This window comes from Zingiber officinale, chromosome 1B (assembly GCF_018446385.1).
Source record: "Zingiber officinale cultivar Zhangliang chromosome 1B, Zo_v1.1, whole genome shotgun sequence".
NCBI lineage: Eukaryota > Viridiplantae > Streptophyta > Magnoliopsida > Zingiberales > Zingiberaceae > Zingiber > Zingiber officinale.
Window position 1 is genome coordinate 28971758 of NC_055986.1, and position 18936 is coordinate 28990693.

General features: G+C 36.9%; 3 protein-coding genes across 3 annotated transcripts; 2 read left to right on the forward strand and 1 right to left on the reverse strand.

The window, feature by feature from the left end:
* Positions 1–553: 553 nt before the first annotated feature.
* LOC122049747 (F-box protein At5g49610-like) lies at positions 554–2061 on the forward strand. The gene has a single exon (XM_042611077.1). The coding sequence runs from the start codon at positions 704–706 to the stop codon at positions 1793–1795; it is 1092 nt and encodes a 363-aa protein (XP_042467011.1). The 5' UTR covers positions 554–703; the 3' UTR covers positions 1796–2061.
* Positions 2062–2806: 745 nt separating this feature from the next.
* Positions 2807–6252, forward strand: LOC122054226 (acidic leucine-rich nuclear phosphoprotein 32 family member B-like). The gene is made up of 5 exons (XM_042616041.1): positions 2807–3144; positions 3740–3794; positions 3885–3941; positions 4303–4380; positions 5618–6252. The coding sequence occupies exons 1-5, from the start codon at positions 2875–2877 to the stop codon at positions 6082–6084; spliced, it is 927 nt and encodes a 308-aa protein (XP_042471975.1). The 5' UTR covers positions 2807–2874; the 3' UTR covers positions 6085–6252.
* A 372-nt stretch (positions 6253–6624) lies between these two features.
* On the reverse strand, positions 6625–18121 carry LOC122054236 (probable serine/threonine-protein kinase DDB_G0282963). The gene is made up of 13 exons (XM_042616051.1): positions 16724–18121; positions 15930–16335; positions 15149–15785; positions 13841–13881; positions 13440–13508; positions 10382–10482; positions 9622–9697; positions 7959–8057; positions 7808–7876; positions 7677–7726; positions 7498–7579; positions 7047–7141; positions 6625–6970 (listed from the first exon to the last, which is right to left on the reverse strand). The coding sequence occupies exons 1-13, from the start codon at positions 17116–17118 to the stop codon at positions 6865–6867; spliced, it is 2226 nt and encodes a 741-aa protein (XP_042471985.1). The 5' UTR covers positions 17119–18121; the 3' UTR covers positions 6625–6864.
* Between the last annotated feature and the right edge of the window lie 815 nt (positions 18122–18936).

Genomic DNA, 18936 nt, shown 5'->3' on the forward strand with positions numbered 1-18936 from the left:
TTTATCACCACTATCTCATCAAAAAGTATCTCTTTTACTTACATCAAAAAGTATCTTTTACTAATGTTCATTTTAACATTAACATTAATGATTTATGGATCTCATAGTCCACTTAATTATTTTAAAATTATATCATATTAAATAAATATATTTTAAAATATTTAAATTATTATTATTTTTAATAATAATCTTATTTTAAAAATAATTTTATTATTTTCTAAAAAATAATATTAAAATTTTTAAATATATTTATTAAATAAAATAGATGTTTATTTAATTTTTAATTTTATAATTTTTAATAAATAAAATTTTTAAAAAAATAAACACACCACATTGTTTCTACGCGTTCAAATAAAGGATGTTATAATATCCCTTTAATACCAATGAGTATCCATTAATATATATTAATATATATGTATTGTAGATGCCCTAAAAATTGAAACACTTCTGTATATTTATTTTTTACCGCTAAAATACCTCTGCTTCATCGTCAGAAATAAAATGATTTAGAGAAGACATGCGCTTAAACAGGCCCTTCAATTGCGAAGCCATGGGCTGAAACAGGTTGCTTTATTGGGCCTTGCCGAAGCCGTGCCTTCTAGGGTTCCATCTCGTCTCGTCCGGGCCTTCGCGCATCGCCATTAATGGCGAGTTGAAACCCGTCGCAACCATCATCGAGAAGCGTCTCCCACCAGCGAGGTTGATGAGTTCGTCCGACTTCAATGGATGTCTCCCCGTTGACCTCCTCGTGCAGATCCTCGCGCGGCTGCCCGTCAAATCCCTCTTCCGATTCAGGTCCGTCTGCAAGATACTGTGTCGATTGCCCTTCGAGAAACACTTCATCGAGCTATACTTCCGGACCGCCCCTAAAGATCCTATCTTGCTGCTGGAATACCCCGAGTCCGGCGCATTCCTCTCCGTCGACCGATTCCGAGATGTCTCCCCCTTTGCCCTTGGGTTTTTGAACGATAAGGTCAATATCAGGGCCTCTTGCCATGGGTTGATCTGCTGCTCCAGTGTCCGGAACCGGGGCGTCTACTACGTCTGCAATCCCGTCACCCGTGAATTCCGAGTGCTGCCGCGAACTAGGGACAGACCTCTCACTCGGTGCCAGCCGGAGTACGAGGCCACCCTCGTCGGTTTGGCGTTCGATCCCTTTTCTTGGAACTTCAACGTCGTCCTTGCTGGTTTCTATCGCTTGTTCGGCCACCGGCCTCGGGACGATTTCGTCTGCCAGGTGTTCGATTCACAGACCAATTCCTGGAGCCGATCGGTTTCATCGATGAACGACGAGTTCACCCACATGAACCGATGCCAAGTCGTTTTTTCCTGTGGCTTGCTGCATTGGCTAACCCAAAGCTGGTCTCACTTGCTCGTCTTCGATCCGAAAAGTGGAGTCTGGAGCAAAATGTCACTGCCGGACGAGGTGCTGATGACAAGGTCTGGATCAAGGCTCTATCTTCTAGAGCTGGAAGGCTCAGTCTCCGTAGTTCAGATAACCGGCATGTTGATGAACATTTGGGTCTTGACCAATCATTGCACTGAACTATGGACTTTATTCGATACAGTTCATCTTCGGTGCATCAAAGTGCTTGCGGCGAGTATATTTCCCATCGGCGTGTCGAGAGATGTCATCTTCATGGCGACGCAGAAGAAGATCATGATCTACAACCTGAAAGACAAGGTGTGGAAGGAGTTGTACAGTGTAAATGGCCCTGTGACATATCCATTATGGTTCTCAGCTTATGGTTTCCGAAGCACACTCTTCCCCTGTCGTCATCGCCGAGCTTTGTAGTATCCTCGAAGAATTCCTATCCCTTGTGATTTTTCGATTGATTAAACTGCATGCCATGTACATATATACGACTCCTCCGCTTTGTTACCATCATTGTTTTCATGAATGTTCATTTTTTTTTACTGTAATTCTTCTTCCAAATAGTTTGCATTCTTGAGGGGCTGATGAGGCAATTCGAGGCCAAATGTTTGTTTTGTTATTGCATCTGAATGATGCTTTGTATAACAATGGCAGTAGTTCATGAGGAGTATCGGCAAAAGCCAATTCCACAATGTTCTTCAGTTTCTTACCAAGTGATGTGAAGTTCTTCCTTTGAAGTTTAGTAAAATTAACATCCTTTTTCTTAAAAAAAAATATAAAGTTAAATGAGCGTTTCTCATGTTTTATTCTGAATATATTATTAGATTAAGTTAGGACGTAGCTTAGAAGTTAGCAATAATTTCTACCGATTGTGATAAGACGATATTCATATAAAATGTATTAAGTATCATGAAGTCTTAATCATTTATTTTTCTCATTGAAATATTATTTTAATTAAATTATTATTCAAATAAATAAAATCAAATGATATAAAATTATTGTTTAAAAGATAGTTGTTAATATCTACCCGTGTTGTAAAAACATGTTGTAGAAGCTAGCATCTACATGTGTTGTAGATGTTAACATTTACACATGTTGTAATATCTAGTTGTTAGTTTTTATATAGTCGAATGATCAAATAATATATTATAGAAATTAGTTATAAGAATTAAATGTTAACTCCCACATAGTCGAATGATTATCTAAATATTTTAGATGGATCATTTTAAATGGATAGAACATTTTAAATGAAACGTTTTAAACAGAAATGAAGTAAAGACCATAAGAGATATTCGTTTTTTATTATTTTTCTTTTTTATTTTTTTTAGAAAAGATTCGTTGATTTAATAAAATAATATGTTTTAAAAAAAAAAAAAAGAGAGAGAGAGAAGATAAATAGCGATTTACCCTAAAATATAAATTCTTCCCCATGCCCTTGGGGCTTATCTATTGATACCACGACGAGGCCAGCGACCAGTGCTCTTGGTCCTTGGAGATTCATGGTGGCCGCTCGCATGACGCCTTCTTCTTCCTCCTCTTTCGCTTGGCCGCGGTCCTTCCTGTTTCACTACCCTCAGACGCATGAGCCTTCATCTAGGAACTTTCCGTTGGCCTCTTCTTTGAAGAGGCTCTCGCTCGACGTAAGGAATAGCCGAAGACTGGTGACTGCCGGAGCCAAGAAGAAGAAGAACAAGATCGATTCCCATAGCTTCTACGCGAGTCCAGAAGAGGCCACCGGGCCCTTCCCTGAGGCTGTTCTGCTTAAAAAGGTCCGACCTTGGAATGACTCTTTTGAAGTTTTTGCTTTCAAGTTACATTTCTGGCCGCTTCAAATCTTTCAGTTGATTCAAAGCATTAGGGATAATATTAACCATTTGGTTTTGGAATTGGTGAAATTGGGTAGAAATATAATTTTTTGTGCCTACTATCTAGTTGCGTAGAGAATACTGCAAAGTTAAGCTGTCCTGGTTTTGCTTCAATATGACAACGCTGACACAATTATTGTTGACAAGTAAGGATGCCCTGTATCCACCCTCTACTTTCAAGTAAAAGTAAATTAAACTACAAGTAAGGATGTTCACTTATTTCAAGATTCAACTTTCCTCAAAAGAAATATAAATGCACAATTATACATGAATTACAGGTTGAGAGTCACATAGACGATATTATTGTTGTATCTAGTAGCATCAAAAATACTTCCATCTAAATGCTTGGGCTGCCAATTGCATAGGCATTCATTAAGATGAGAACTGCCAGGTCAAGGCTCTTGCGGTTCATATCGGTTCATATGTTCTTGTTTCTGACTTGCACATACAACTTAGTCTCAACTCTGAATTTGACTTAATCACTTTCTCCTGCAATCAGAAAACTGTTACTGAGGATGGCAGAGTTTTGCCTGAATTTGCTGATGTCGAAGAAGGTTAAGTTTGCAATCTTAGTCATTTGGTAATGCATCTTACAGTTACTTGCAGTTCTAGTAATGGAAACTGATGCTTCATTTTTTTCACAGAAAAACTTTACGAGTTTTTGAGTCTTCAGCTAGAGAGCGACTTAAATCTTGAAAGAAGTGAGCATTTTAATCTTTATGTAACTTTGATTCCTCTTTCTTGGAAATTAGTCAGTGATTTTTGTCACTTGCTTCACTACATATTTTTTATATCACCTTTGAAACACATGTTACCTTTTAGGGAAGAAGATCATTATTGCCTCAGGTTACCGTAAAAAGTCATCTAAGCAGTTTTTATGTAATCGTGTAGAATTGTTAACTGAGACATCCTAATTAATATTTTATCTGCAACAATATTCTGTATATGTGGTTCCAGTAGAAGATGACTAGATCCTGAATTAGTTAACATTACAAAGGAAACTATGGATTTTCAATCATATGTTGTTTCTTAAACATTACCTTATTTTACTTCTATTTGCAGTGCGTCACTATGAAGTGGTGTATCTTATCCATGAAGACCATGCTGATGAGGTCGACAATGTCATTTCCAAAGTTCAAGGTATTATCTGTACTCATTTAACCAAACCATTTAAGTTGTATTGTTTGGATGATATAGCCTTATTGTTAAACAAACTGTATTACTACTTACGGTACTCCTTGATATGTTTCTGATTGTTACATTCTTGCTTCTTTTGAGGGTGACAAGGGAAATTGTAAGCTATCTTTGTCTACTTCGTTAGTTAGAACTACTTGCTGTCCCAGAATTTTTTTATTAGGATAAGTGCTTGATAGAGAGTCAGACACCAATGGTAACGTGGAACACTGGAGCAAAATTGTAAGAGATATTATTTAAGTTTCTTTAAATGTTTTTAAGAGTTCCCATTTTGTTTCTTCCTCTACGAATTTACATGTTCATGATTTTATTGAAGGATAATTTTGTGTTACTAGAGAGACTTGATAGTTCTTATATTTCAGAATGAAATGGAATATGGTTGTAAAATATGATTGGGTCCAAAAGAAATCTGTTTAACCTACAATAGACGTACATATCTTATCTACTAGCCAACTTGAAGGTTGATTATATTGCTGGTTAAATATTTTGGAGTTCTTTTTGAATCCTGATATAGATTGGGACTGGCAACACAAATTGGTCATATTTACCTGGAATGAGAGGTGGATGCTGTAAAGAGAAGTAGCATCTACATGCAACACTCTTCAAGAGTAGAGAACAAAACATTATCAAATTCTTGATTTACGGGAATAATATGGGGTCATGAGAGTTGCAATTGTAGATTTCTTTTGAGTTTGATGTGATTTTCTCACACTGACTGTCACCACATATCTTTCTCCTATAAACTGTTATTAGTTAGGTCTTACAAAATGGTAATCGTCTTCTGCCATTGCCTTCCAATTAGGCATTCCTATGTACCAGAGTTCCTTTTAATCTTCTAGGTAGGCAATGTTAATTGATATCTAGTGCTTTTCCCCCCGGAATAGGGGAAGAACCTACAGCTAAGTTTCTGAGTGTGTCTCACTGGTGGTGCTCCTTGCCCTTTTTGCTATTTTGCATCCAGAGCAATTCCTGATATTGGCAAGGAGCCCTCTCTAGCTCAGTTTCTGCTTAAATTTCATTTTTTTTAAAAATTTATTACAAGTACCAATTTCCCATTTATACATAATTTAGGGTAGACTATGATTTTGATCCACGGTGAGATTTGCTGAAGAAACATTTTGTTGTATGACAGTTTTTTCATGGACTTTTCCTGCATTTTGATGTTTCAACTCTACTTTTGCAGAATTTGTCAGGGAGAAGAAAGGCAGGATTTGGAGACTGAATAACTGGGGTCTTCGCCAACTCGCATACAAAATAAAGAAAGCAACGCATGCCAATTATGTTCTAATGAACTTCGAGATTGATGCAAAGTTCGTCAACGACTTCAAGAGCATGCTGGATAAGGACGAGAGGATCATTCGGCATCTCGTTATGAAACGCGATGAAGCTGTCACAGAAGACTGCCCGCCCCCTCTGGAGTACCACACATTGCGCTCACAGCAGGAAGAAGCCGATGATGAAGACGACGATCTGGACAGTGAAGATGACGATTGGGACGACGACATGGAGTTGGAAATGGCTGGACAAGATGACTTCGATGTTGAAGCTGATGACAACATTATAATCATCAACTCTGACGACAAGGAAGACGATACAGATGATAGCGCTGGCACAAAGACAATGTTGAAGACCAGTAAGGCAATGAGGTAGCCTACTAAGCTTGCTATAATGCTTTACTCTGCTTAATGGCTTCCACCTTTTGGGTAGTTTTGTAATACCTGAATTGTTTGAATTGATACGTAGAACATTAATGTATTATCTTCAGAGCTGCTTAAAAATATTTTTGTGGAGAACTCTCATTTGTGATGAGATTTCTTTGTCATGCCTCTCTCTTTACCCGCATGCAATATATTACAATTTATTTTATATATTATCAAATGTATTTTGAAGGGGAGACTTGGCATAATGATAAATTTATTATCGTCTGAAAGTGGTGAGGTTGCATATAATAGATAGAACCTTCCTCGAGACTTTTATGCACCAAACATTTTTTTTTTGAAAGTCATAAAAAATAAGTCACATAGTCATCTCTTTGTTGTACAACATTTTGTAGGAGAAATAGAACTTTTACTATGATCTCATCTCTGTAAAGATAGGAACTTATTAATGATAAAACACCCCTTTTCCCACAAAGCTCCTAGATTCCACATGTGGTTAGCACACCAATGGCGGGTTTTTTTTCGAACAATATATTATTTGATTGGCGCCGAACTTTCCTAGATCATGAAACTTTGCAACGCCTGGTCCAAGTAACATGAAGTTGATCTGTGAAGATAATCAGTTAGCGAAACTGTTCTTAGTTTCACAAGGACCCTTGTTTGATGGCTCAAGGCTTGATCCTCCCAAGTGTGGCATTTTTGTTTCCTTGTTTGCAATCATGGGGCCTTGTTTTGGTCCTGAAAGCTCAATTTTGCAGTACCACAAACACTTTCACCGGATGGCAGGACGCGGTGGGTGACCCGGCGCAGCATGCTGTTTCTGCAAATCTTTGAATCTTTCGATAAGTTCTTGGAAAGTTGGTCTGAGTTTCGGTTCCCTGCAAGCACAAAAAAAATGAAAAATCAATAAGGTTCAGTTATGAATGATAACACATCTACAGACCAAGAATTAACCTCTGCCAGCAGCTCTGAATTATCGATACCCATTGCTGGTCCAGATCTGCTGGTAGATCCAACCTTTGATCCATGAACCCTACAGCTGCAATGACCTGGATAAGTAAAAAAGTTAGACAACGGACCTCTTAGGGAAAATAGGAACTAGATCGATAGACCGATTCTTCTGTTCATGAAACCCTAATAACATACAAGTTAAATGTTTTATAAACTCCAATCTTGTTTCACAGAGATTGATAACCAGACATCACTAGTAGCATCTATGCTGATTAGATCGGTCGTATCATTTGGGGTCTTGTTAACGTTTGAGTCTTGTCATCATACATCTAATACATACTTCATTGGCCATTCATTAGCTCACCAAGTGTATTCGAATTTTTCTCATGAAGATCGCCTAGTATGACAAATGGCAACAAGCCGAAGGTATACATGTCAACAAAATGATACTCACCTGCATCGAATTGAGATTATACCAAGGGATTTTCTCAGTAACAAGCTCCCACAATACCACACCATAGCTGTATACATCCGACCTATTTTTCCAAGAGAATACAAAAAACTACATTAGTCTAAACAACAAAAAGGAGATGGATCGGCCATAAATGCCTACAGAATAATAGCTCAGCATACTTCTCGTCTGAGGGTTCATTTCGAAGAACTTCTGGAGCCATCCATTGAGGCTAAATACCAAGAAAAACATTTAGGGTCATGAATAAGTGTTAAGAGTACAGTACAACAATAGAATCTGTCAGTGTCACTACCGTTCCTTTCCCAGATTTGGTGGTCAAATAAGTTTCATGCTTCAGGCGCGAAAGCCCAAAATCACCAACCTGTTTGCAAATATAGGTAACTAATAGAGGATTGTGACTGTACAAAGTGGGATAAGCTATTAAGATTTTGATGCAAATTTACCTTGACAGTCCAATTCTTGTCGACCAATAAATTCGATGACTTTAGATCACGATGGATGATTATAGGGTTGGAATGATGAAGATAATTCATTCCCCTAGCCTGCCAATATGTGCGCGTTTTCATAACCAACTCAATTCATCAACAACATCAAAACATACAATGTCTACAAAAGCCACAAATTTTCACAATAACCAAAAAGAAATATGAATGAACTATGCATACGATTTGGGGATTTTAATACAGATACAACTAAGAAGAGAATTTGATTGCACAAGTGCGCAAACAATGCAAGATCAGGGATGATTGATGCGCACAAATCATACAATAGGAAAGTTGTTCTTTTTTGTTTCATATATTGGAAATCTAAATCTTTCAAGCAAGGATATCACAAATTACAATAGGAAAGTAGTTCTTTTTTTATTCACATACTGGAAATCGATGGACTAAATCTTCTGAGAATTCATACTCTATTCATTTCAAACTTCACAAGGAACCCCCAACCATTCACTTGAACACTTCATACTCCTCCCAAACCTTCCAAATGAGACACTGCCATCACCACTAAACATGCAATAATTTTAAGAAATGGTCTCCAACATCTAGATCCATGTTCGATTCAATGATCATAATTGAGTCTGAGAAACAGTCTGCCGCCACCATCCTACCATTATGCTTCACCTACCTAACTTCCACATGATTTGACACATCCAACTCCGGGTGGGTTTCTTTCACTAAATATCTTCACTCATTTTAGTTTGATTATTCAACAAATAAAATCAATGAATTTGTAAGGTTGTAACTAGGAGTTTTTTATATGTTTTATTGTTCAAGAGATACTAATGAAGATATCAAAGATAGGGTAAATGAATGATCGAAAAGGAGGAGTCAATGAAGTTGTGTGATTGTTGTATGCCTATTAGGGCAAAGGAAAAAAGGCAGGCTTGGAAGATAGTCATAATTATAATTCATATTTTATGTATAAAATATTTACAATTTTTTTACTATAAAAGATAAGTTATTTTAAAATATATAAAACTTAGATATAACTAAACCTATTTGAAGCTTATATATAATTAACTATATTTAAATGTAGACAAATTCAAACAAAAAAAATAATGCAATATAAATTATATTTATATTGCAAAAGATTATATATATAAGACTAATAGCTATTAATCAAGATGAAACATAATAAATCTATAAAAATTGTATTTTCCAGGAGATGTGTGTATATATAAATTATTTATTTAATATGATGAAAATTATGTAAATTGTGTATGTGAAGCAGTTAAATTAGAATTAAAAAATAATTGCTACTACTAAGCTTTGAATAGGTGACCCACAGTAAGCTGTATTGTTGCCTTTCAGCCAGGCCACAAATCCAGTTGCATCCTGTTTTACTGATTTCTGATGTATAACTGGATTAATCCAGTTTTTGCCGGTTTCATAAAATGGACAGGGTTTACCACCTGATCTTGGTTGAACTGGTTGAATCAGCCAGTCCAGTCTGGTTTTAGAAACATTGATGCCCACCAATACTTTATAGATCAAGGTGCCAGGCAGTTAGGAAAGAAATATCAGTATGAATGTTTTTATGTGAAGTTAGTTGGATTCAAATTTCAGAGGCATACAATTTGATTCTGGATTGAGAAACCATACTTACAATATCTAGGGCCATGAGGATTTGCTTTCTCCAGTCCAATTTCGTTTTTCTTTGCAACAAGCGAAACAAACTCCCACTGCATTCAAAATTATTGAATTTTAAAACTGAATGTTAATAATCAATCTATTTAAATATTTCATCTTGTTTTAATATATAGATATTTCAAACTATTGAAATGAATCCTGCTCCAGTATAACTAAAATTGCACAACAGTAGTGGGCAGATAGTATCATCCAACTGCTAAAAGTTCTATACAGCTGTGACAGAAACATAAGAAAGTATCAGTTTGATACTCTGATGCCAATATTACCCAAATCTCAGTGGTGGGACAAGAACTATGTACCCAACTCCAAACCGCTGGGATCCATGCTCATGGAACTTCGTCTCATTACTAATTCTATCAAAAGATTGGGTAATTTTCCAAATGCCCAATGTTCAGTAGTTTTTTTGTTTAAAATGTCTCTTAAGGCTTCATTAATGTCAAAATATCTCCAAAGGTTTTCATTTTATTATCAAAATGTTCCCTCTCCATATAGCAAGTGAGTAATTGAGAAACTCAATGTATATGAGGGACATAATGCAGCTGAATTATCTTATGTTTCATGCAAGGTTGTAGCCTAGGAATATGACAACTGGATATTCCTATTCTCCCTTATTGCATATCTAGCTGACCTTTTGATAAGGAAGAGACAACATTTGGAACAAAATGATTCTTACATTAATTTTGTGCTTTGATTTGAATAGAGAGTTGAGTACCAACCGTGGAAGAAATTCAGTTACAATGCAAAGGCGATTAGGAGAAGCGACCGCACCCATAAAAAGAAGTATGTTCGGATGGCGCAGCCTCTTCATGAGTGACACCTTAAAATAAAGCAATATTCAGATTCAGTCAAAAATATATAAATCAGAGAGAATAGCCTAACTAGTACATACTAGTCAGTAATATACTCATAAGATTGTAAAAATCCAATTGGAAAAGAGATTCTTATTTAGGAAAGGCATATAACTTGAAGGCTATTAAATTAGAGAAATTATGAACCAGAGCTTAAGTGTAATCTCGAATTTTCAAGTCTTGGCTACTAATCTCCTTTTTGAAGTTGTGGTTTCATGATGAGAAATGTCTATAATATTCCTTAGGGAAATGAACAAGCTACATCATTAAGCTCAAAACAAAGCAAACATACTGTACGGTAACAATTGCAATAATCACAAACTGAGTTAAGCTAATTATTGAAATCTACAGTTATGGACTTTTTATGGAAAGCTACATGAGATTGGCAAACACCCTATATTGTGAAAAGGGCTGTGAAAATTGGATAGGATAGATAAGAGTATGAACCATGGAAATTCAAACAAAATTTTATAGAAGAAAACTAGAGACTTACAAGCCATAAGGGAGTCTAGAGTCTGGTTGGTTGGGTAATCAGGAGTTCGTTTATTGGAATGCATAAACTATATTTTTATGCAAAAATATAAATTCATGAGTAGAATCCTTTGCTATTTCAAACTGAGGAAGTTTGGTAGCTAGTTTATGTTTATTGTTAATGACCCAGTCAAAGTACCAATTACTGGAACGGAAAAATAAATGGTGTGAACCTCCATCCAAGAGCACAAGAGTAGTTGAGACTTGAGAAACCAGAGGCAAAAAACTGATGATATAAATGTGCAACTGCCCTAAACTAAAGTGATTGATTTAAGCATAGTGAGATTTTTGTATGTTTATTTCCTCAATCAGTGTTGAGAAATCTAATCTTCTAATTATCATATATGTCAAACTAAGGACCTTGTAGCTTGTACAACAGAACATGGTTTAAAATCTCGTATCATACCAGCCGAAACTACCAAAAAGTATCAGTCTGATAAATTAGCGAAACTTGATACTACTCGGCACCAAGACAGTGTCTTCAGTATCAAGTATCATTCGTGTTACACTCGGCACTCCTTGGCATGTTAAAATTGAGTTATTTTTTTTAAAATAGTTTTTCTTCTAATGGAAAAAAAAAAAAAAAAATGTATTTTATCTTTTTTATTTTACTTCTTCATCTCTTTCCTCCTTCCATCTCCAATTTATCACCAGCACTATTCATCGAAACAACGGCATAATACCAAAACAGTATCGTTCCAATCAAAGACAAAAACATCGACATGGTTCAAGATTTCGAACCGTGCAACAGATATCCACAAAACGTAGAAGTGGAAAGGAAGGGCATATTAAAAGGGAAGTATGAATAGGCAGAAGGCCATTCCAAGAACCAAATTTGTAAAGGAAAAAAAACTTATTGTCTCATCTTAGTTTCAGAATCTCCAATTTTTGAGTTAAAACATTGAAATTTAGCTACTCTAATAAAAGAACCTCACTCGCAGAAAAACAAAATATATAGAACAATTTGTCATTGCAAACAACAAACCACATAAGAAACTTTGGTAGGATCGCCAAAGCAAGCATTATGCCTCGACATATTGATTTATGACCATCGATTTTGCCCAATGAATATTCACATTGAATGAAATGTGTATGCTAAGTGTCATGGCGTCTACCATTTGATCCACCTTGTGCATGATAAACGTGATATATATCCTAACCTAGTACATCTCATGTGAAATCCTAAGTTATATAATATGCATATGTATTTTTACAGTTATAGACTATCTTAACCTGAACCAAGATTTAAAATACTGGTTCCATTACCAATTTTGAACTATGAATGGACATAATATTGTTCTAGTTTTCATATGTCTTGGTATATGACAAGGGTTGGCTAGTCAGGAGTACAGGAAGAGGAAAGAAAGAAAGATGAGGAAAGAAGTAACATCCACTCATAGCCTCCACCATCACTCTCAACCATTGTTGATTGAGAGGTGGGAAGGGGTCGATAATAGATAGCAAGTCAACAAGTTTCGATGAATGTGTTAAGAAGTTACTGGGTTGGTAGAGTTTTAGGTTACAAGAAGGGGAGTGTTCTTGATCAATGATAAGCTAGAATACAGGTAAGTTCAACGGTCAAACCAATTTTAGAGATATGCTGTATCAACGAAGGTAACACGGATTTTGAAAATTAGTAGCAATGATGTTGAGGTCACTCCTTGTCCATCGTTCCTTGCATTGCTTGGTAAGAAGGTAACATGAAGGTAGTGTTTTATGACCACAATGATTGCAAGATCTTTGATTGGTAGCATCAAGCCCCTTGGCATTGGATCTCAAGCAACTAGCAGCAACAATGTCAAGATAGGTTCTTGTCTATTGTTCCGTGTTTCACACAGCATATTGAAACATAACAAAGCATCACCTAACAAAGGTGAAACAACCTTGGTAGATGCATGGACAAGACAAGTAAATTTGCCCATGTCAATGCCTTCTCTGCTTTGGTCTACATGCAAAACCGTGTGTTGACCTGACAAGATGGAACTTCACATCTTGACTTAAAAATTGCTAATAATATAGTCTTGGATAGAACTTGGTGTGAGAATAAGATTAATATAGTCAACCACAAACAGTTGGGAACAGCATGGTCTGATGATGATATACTATCAAAGCAAGAGACTATGATATCAATATAAAACATTGATAAAGAAGTTATGGCTTATAGCTTCCCAAAGCACAGAAAGGTACACTACAGCAGCTGAAAATGAAAGAACATGAGGGAGAAAGCTAGAAAATCAGTTAAACCTTCAGCAGTTCAGAATAATGGCTGCAAAAATAGAAGAAATGCCATTTATGTATAAGAGCAATTAGCTTCTCAATGTGCCAAATATTGATAATGTGTAATGCATGTAGTGTCTTCAACATACATAAAACCAATTTTGTTTCAATCACTGACCTCTTGTCTAAAGGAAACTATCAAATCATCAGAATATTCATTCTTTGAGAATACTTTAACTGCAACATCCTGCAAGAAACACAATAGACAGTTTCCACACATAAGAAAAGGCACACTGTCGTTTGAACATCAGATCTCCCAATGCCATGATATTAATTGGTAATGGATTAAGAATTTGTTCAATCTGACATTTTTGGCCCTCATCGAATAAATTTTATAATATCTAAAGCTTCTAGGCTGATAAAATAGATCACATGATTGGAAAACATACACATCACCCACGACAGTGATCGAGAATACTACTAGAGGAGCAAGGCATGAACTCTTCCCTCATAAAGAAAGAAATGACTGGGAACACAATTTTTTAATTAATAAAAATAAAAAGGAAAGTAAATGCTCACCGAGCCATACCACAGAGCATGATACACAGTTCCACAAGAACCTGGAGAAGAAGAAGACATACACGATAAGTGATACAAGCTTAAGCTGTAACAAAATTGATGCTACAAACAGTCCATTTATTAGGCAGATCTCTACTGGTTTGATAAATTTAACATTTCTAATCAAGCTTTCTACAAAGTGCTAACACAAGAGATGTTGCAGTTAGTTGGCAACAATCAACAAACTTATAAGAATGACTAGTGACAGTAGGACATCTAACTGGAAAATGTTAAGAATTTTACAGTCAGTATACACACAATAATCAGACAAGCAGTCAATCTCAGGAGTTGCTTGAATCTGATGCACAATCAAACTTCCTCGCCCCCCCCCCCCCCCCCCACATCATAGAATGTTGTAGCAGTAAGGAAGAACTGACACTTTGTTGAGATGGATGATACACTACTACATATGTAAATTCATTTTTTTTCTTTTTGGGGTGATACACTTCTCACCATATGCTATCTTAAAAATTGTATATACGGTCTCTGCTCTTTATTGCTAGATTTTTTTTTTTTTTTTCCAAAGTTCTCTATCTACGTATTCTCTCCCTCTACTAATATCTGGTTGTGCTAGTTTTATCCATTTAGTATTTCTTGAATGAGATAAATTATCCACATGGTACATCAAATACCTATCTTAGTGATGCTCACCTCTACAACAGTTGTTGCTATTCTTCCAAGTTACATCATGCTTTTATATCTATTATTGTGGTTTTCTTTCAGTTGACTCCATTTTTCAGCTCTTCACCCTCTCCATCTATTATTTGGGCTTAAGCATTTGGAGCAAGTTTATCAGACCTTTCATATTATTGACTCAATTGTCCTATATGGAAAAGTTCATACTAATAAGCCCCTTAAATCCCTCTTCACCAGTAAGCAATGTTTTAATCAACAACAAAACCTTTACAACAAAGATAGAGGCAGTCAAAGTTAAAATGTTCTATAAATCAATTTTAGGAGACAAATTTGCTTTCAGTAGGACATGATACTACCACCTCTACTAATCAATTAAAAACAAAATGGAAGGGAATAATATGAACTTCTATGAAATTTGAAGTTGGAATTTCCTAAGCCTGGAAAGAATAATTAAACATAAATACAGTCACGTACAAAAGAATTATCACAATTCTGGCCAGATTGCTTCTTAGCAACCAAAGGGTAAACAAAGAAAGCTAGAGTTGCAATCAACAAAAAGAATCATGCTGATCAGCATACATGCTTTCTTTACAGACTTATTAAACAAATGGATCACAAGATGAAGAACTTTACCTTGGCCTATCTGTTCTCCAATTGTAAGATCTTCCCATAATATCTCATAATCTAAGCAGTCGGAATCCATATCCATCCTCTGAACAGTGCTGCTGCTAGTGCTACAATTGCTGCTAATACTACTCGTGCTGTTTGCATTATGAGAGGAGGTTCCAGAAATATTACATGTATGGTTGTTTTCAGTCACCTGGTTGTCTGGTTTTCTACCAGATTCAGATGCTTCTAAATTATGGTCGTCATTTTCTTGATCACTATGAAGCCATGGCCATACAAACTGCTTCTTTGCATCATTACCATCATGCTCATGCCCTTTCCAAGGCCATGATATACCCTTATTGGCAAGAAATGACTCTGTCTTGCTTATGAGCTTGAAGATACTGGGTTTTCCTTGATCTTCATCCTGATTTGATTTCACTTCTTTTCCAGGAGATTTTTCCCCCACTGCATCAGAGGCATCAAAAGGTACCACTTCTTTGGTTGTGCTAGGCTTAGCTCCACTAGAAGAACCATCCTCCTTATGGTCTGATGAAACTGCATCATGATCACTGCAGTCTCCATCCTTAGCTCCGTTTTCACGTTCCTTACTGTGCTCGCCTAGTTTTATCCGTGACCAAACTTTGCATGTAACTTTAGTGGCCTGTTTTGGTGATTTTAAAGATCAAGAAAGAATAAAGTAGAAGGTAGATTGACATAGCCATGTTCTGTTAAAAGAAATAATTCTTTGAAGTGCTTCAAGGGCATACAATCTTCAGGTTTATAGAATGCAACAAGTTATACTCACCAGCTTTGTGATTTTGGATGCAATAGCAACTTGAATGGGCTGCTGAAGATCAGAATCATGCTTATTCATCAAACGTATTCTTGGTTCACTTGTACCTGCTTGCATATTGGTAGAAGTTGGAGGGGATCCTAAGTCCTGAAAGGACCTTGAATCGCTTGACACGACAATGATGCCAACCAAACTACCATCATCATCATAAAAGGGGGTGTTGGTGAGAACAACTACAAAACGGTCTCCTAGCTTGTTCTTCACAGGAAACTTTCCTGTCCAACTCTCCCCCATGGTTAAACGTCGAACTATCTTCCCAGCGATGTTGAAATCACAAGCATCAACAAGCAGCTGAATTGCATGCTTCCCTAAAGCTTCAGATGAAGAATAACCATAAAGCTTTTCTGCTGACTGATTCCTACAAATGAATTAAGACCATTAAAAAAAATTTGAAATTCACAAGCCAAGATTCTGAGCAGTATGAAACAACAAAAATGACCACACTCTTGTATTACGATTTGATCAGGCAATTTATAAATCTATCATCAAATAGCTTCCCGGCAATCCTGTGATACGACTTATAACAGGTTGTTGGCAAGTCTTGCACTAACTTAATGATAGACACTGAGTACTTCTTAGGAAAATGAGTACGAAGTGCATGCCCCATCAAAACTGAAACAATTTTGCACTTTCAGCTACACATATTGCACGAAACCGATTGTCAAAGGATACAAAAAGGAACCAAAAAAGCATGTTTATGAACAAATAGTAAGAAAAGCATCAAAGAGCTATGGAAGAGAGCTAACCAATAAATTATCCTGCACTCGGGATCAAATATATGGACTGACTGCCCCATAGATTCCAAAATATTCAGGCACTGCCTTTCCGAGAGGCCAATGTTGACCGCACTATCACCTGAGCGAATCATGCTCCGGCTCTCCCGGTGCATCATTGACGGGTGCCCAAAGGAACCTGAGACCCTGCCCCATGCCGATGCAGCTCCTTCGAGGCCTCCACTCTTCGGTCGCGGTAGCGGAGGCGTCATCCGCTGCGGCGACACAGACTGAGACCGGGCGCGGTCGGACCGGCGAGCACCGCCATCATCCACCGGCCTCAGCTTCGACATCTCCTGCTTCAACTGGGCATGCCCCACCTCCAGCTCCTGGATCTTCTTCAGCAGCTCGTCTGCTGAGATCTCCATGCGCCCCAAGGCAGCTCGTTCAGCGTCAGAAGAGGTGTGGAATCAACTATAGAGACGGTAGAGAGGGCCCAAAGTCATCCAAATCTTAGAAATTTTGGAGATAAGGTCTTCTGTTCTTGGTCAATGTCAAAGGCACCTCCTTTAGTTAAAGCGAGGGCTCACTGAAGTTCATCTACGTCGGCAATGGCGAGGAACAGGTTTTCAGATCAAATATGACCCCTCTTTTTTTTGGATTTTTAGCAAAAGAAATGGCGGCTGGATTTTTCTGCTCGAATCTAGCACTTTTTTCGCACCAAAGGTGCCCTATCTCTCACGGAAAGTGCTTCCTGGTTCCTCTTTCAATTTTCCCAGCAGAGGAGATCGTGTTTTCTACAGAAAGATGGGCGCTTTTTAGATCAAAGATGCCTCCTTTCTTTCTTTCTTCTCTTTCTTTCTTCCTTCTTGGCACCTCTCGATCTCTACCTCCGCTGATCCACTTGCGGCTCTGAAGCCTCTGTTAAACCGCTACTTTGTTTGCTCTGTTCAAAACGTGTGCTTTGGACTTGCTCCTTGTACCTCCTCCACAACCGCAACTTCTTCGTATCAAGGAACAAGCTTTGACATTTCTTGTGGACAAGCTTGGCAATTATCCATACTCCAGATTACCACAATGCCCTCTTCCATGTCTGCCAATATGATTCTTCACCGTGGTAAAAAGATATACACGCCACAATCTCGTGGATTAAACATTTGCAATAGGTTTAGAGAAAACTTGCTGCGACTGCTCGATCTTTGCTTCCAACTTGCTGCCGACGGGGCTGCTGTTGCTTTTCTTTGACAAACCTCATCAAACGAAGCTGGCGTTTGCTTGCAAGCAAGTTGGCGTTGCGGTTCCTTCTCTGCCTTGTAAAAATATATGCATTTAATATTTCTCTCTGACGTTCTCGCAAGTTTCAGCTCGCCTGAATTCATGGCAAGAATAGCTCGAAGAAAATAACATCCATAATCCTAAAAACTCTCCATAAGCTCCCGTATCAATACCGCATCAGAACTAAAAAATTCTATATTTTTCATTATTAAAAAAAAATCTCTCAACAATTCTTTCATTATCCTGCTATCAAAAAAAAAACTTTATAACAACTCTTTTAATAAAACCTAAAAAAACATTTTAATATATAAAAACAAAGAAAAACGAAGGAGCGGCTCGTTTAATCGAAGGAACGTGCGTAGGTCCAAGAACTTGCTTCTCGTGGAAGACAATGACATGATAAACAAATATATAGTTCTCTGAGAGTTCAACAGCCATTGATATTGCTGTCGACTTGTGTCATAATTAGCACTCGGACCATTCGTTTGTGCATACTTCTTATAGAAAATGACGGCTAAAAAGCCTCCCTCGAATACTAGTGCCACTGTAGAGTTGAACAAAAATTTCATTAAATCAAATATATATCGATCGCATTTAAAAAATTATGATTTTTTTTAAAAAAATAGTTTATTCTATTAATTCAGTCGTAGTCGGTTTTAAAAATTTTTATTCTATTAAATCAAAATAAAAAAATAAATTGGTAAAAAATTAGTTTTAAACATTATTATGATTTACAATGAATTTGATTAATTCAATTGAGCACTCAATCTTAAACACGATGAGAGACATTGGATGAACAAGGATATCACCGCTTTAACGAGCAACTAGGATGGGTAACTGAGTGGGACCAATCAGACAACGGAGTCTGTTGATGCAATCGACCTCTAGGGTTTTTGATGTTTGATCGACAATATATTTAATAGAGTCTGGTCAAGGTTAACCGAGTCAAGTGAGAAATCTAGTCAAGTCAA

What these genes read in the sequence shown, in the direction of transcription:
- LOC122054236 (XM_042616051.1), bottom strand. Translation starts at nt 17,118, where the DNA reads ATGGAGATCTCAGCAGACGAGCTGCTGAAGAAGATCCAGGAGCTGGAG. An exon ending in ACAAGAATTGGACTGTCAAG is followed by an intron (nt 7,877 to 7,958) that starts GTAAATTTGCAT and finishes ATTTGCAAACAG; the next exon opens with GTTGGTGATTTTGGGCTTTC. An exon ending in ATTCAGAGCTGCTGGCAGAG is followed by an intron (nt 6,971 to 7,046) that starts GTTAATTCTTGG and finishes TTGTGCTTGCAG; the next exon opens with GGAACCGAAACTCAGACCAA.
- LOC122054226 (XM_042616041.1), top strand. Translation starts at nt 2,875, where the DNA reads ATGGTGGCCGCTCGCATGACGCCTTCTTCTTCCTCCTCTTTCGCTTGG. An exon ending in ATTTGCTGATGTCGAAGAAG is followed by an intron (nt 3,795 to 3,884) that starts GTTAAGTTTGCA and finishes TTTTTTTCACAG; the next exon opens with AAAAACTTTACGAGTTTTTG. An exon ending in TGTCATTTCCAAAGTTCAAG is followed by an intron (nt 4,381 to 5,617) that starts GTATTATCTGTA and finishes CTACTTTTGCAG; the next exon opens with AATTTGTCAGGGAGAAGAAA.
- LOC122049747 (XM_042611077.1), top strand. Translation starts at nt 704, where the DNA reads ATGAGTTCGTCCGACTTCAATGGATGTCTCCCCGTTGACCTCCTCGTG.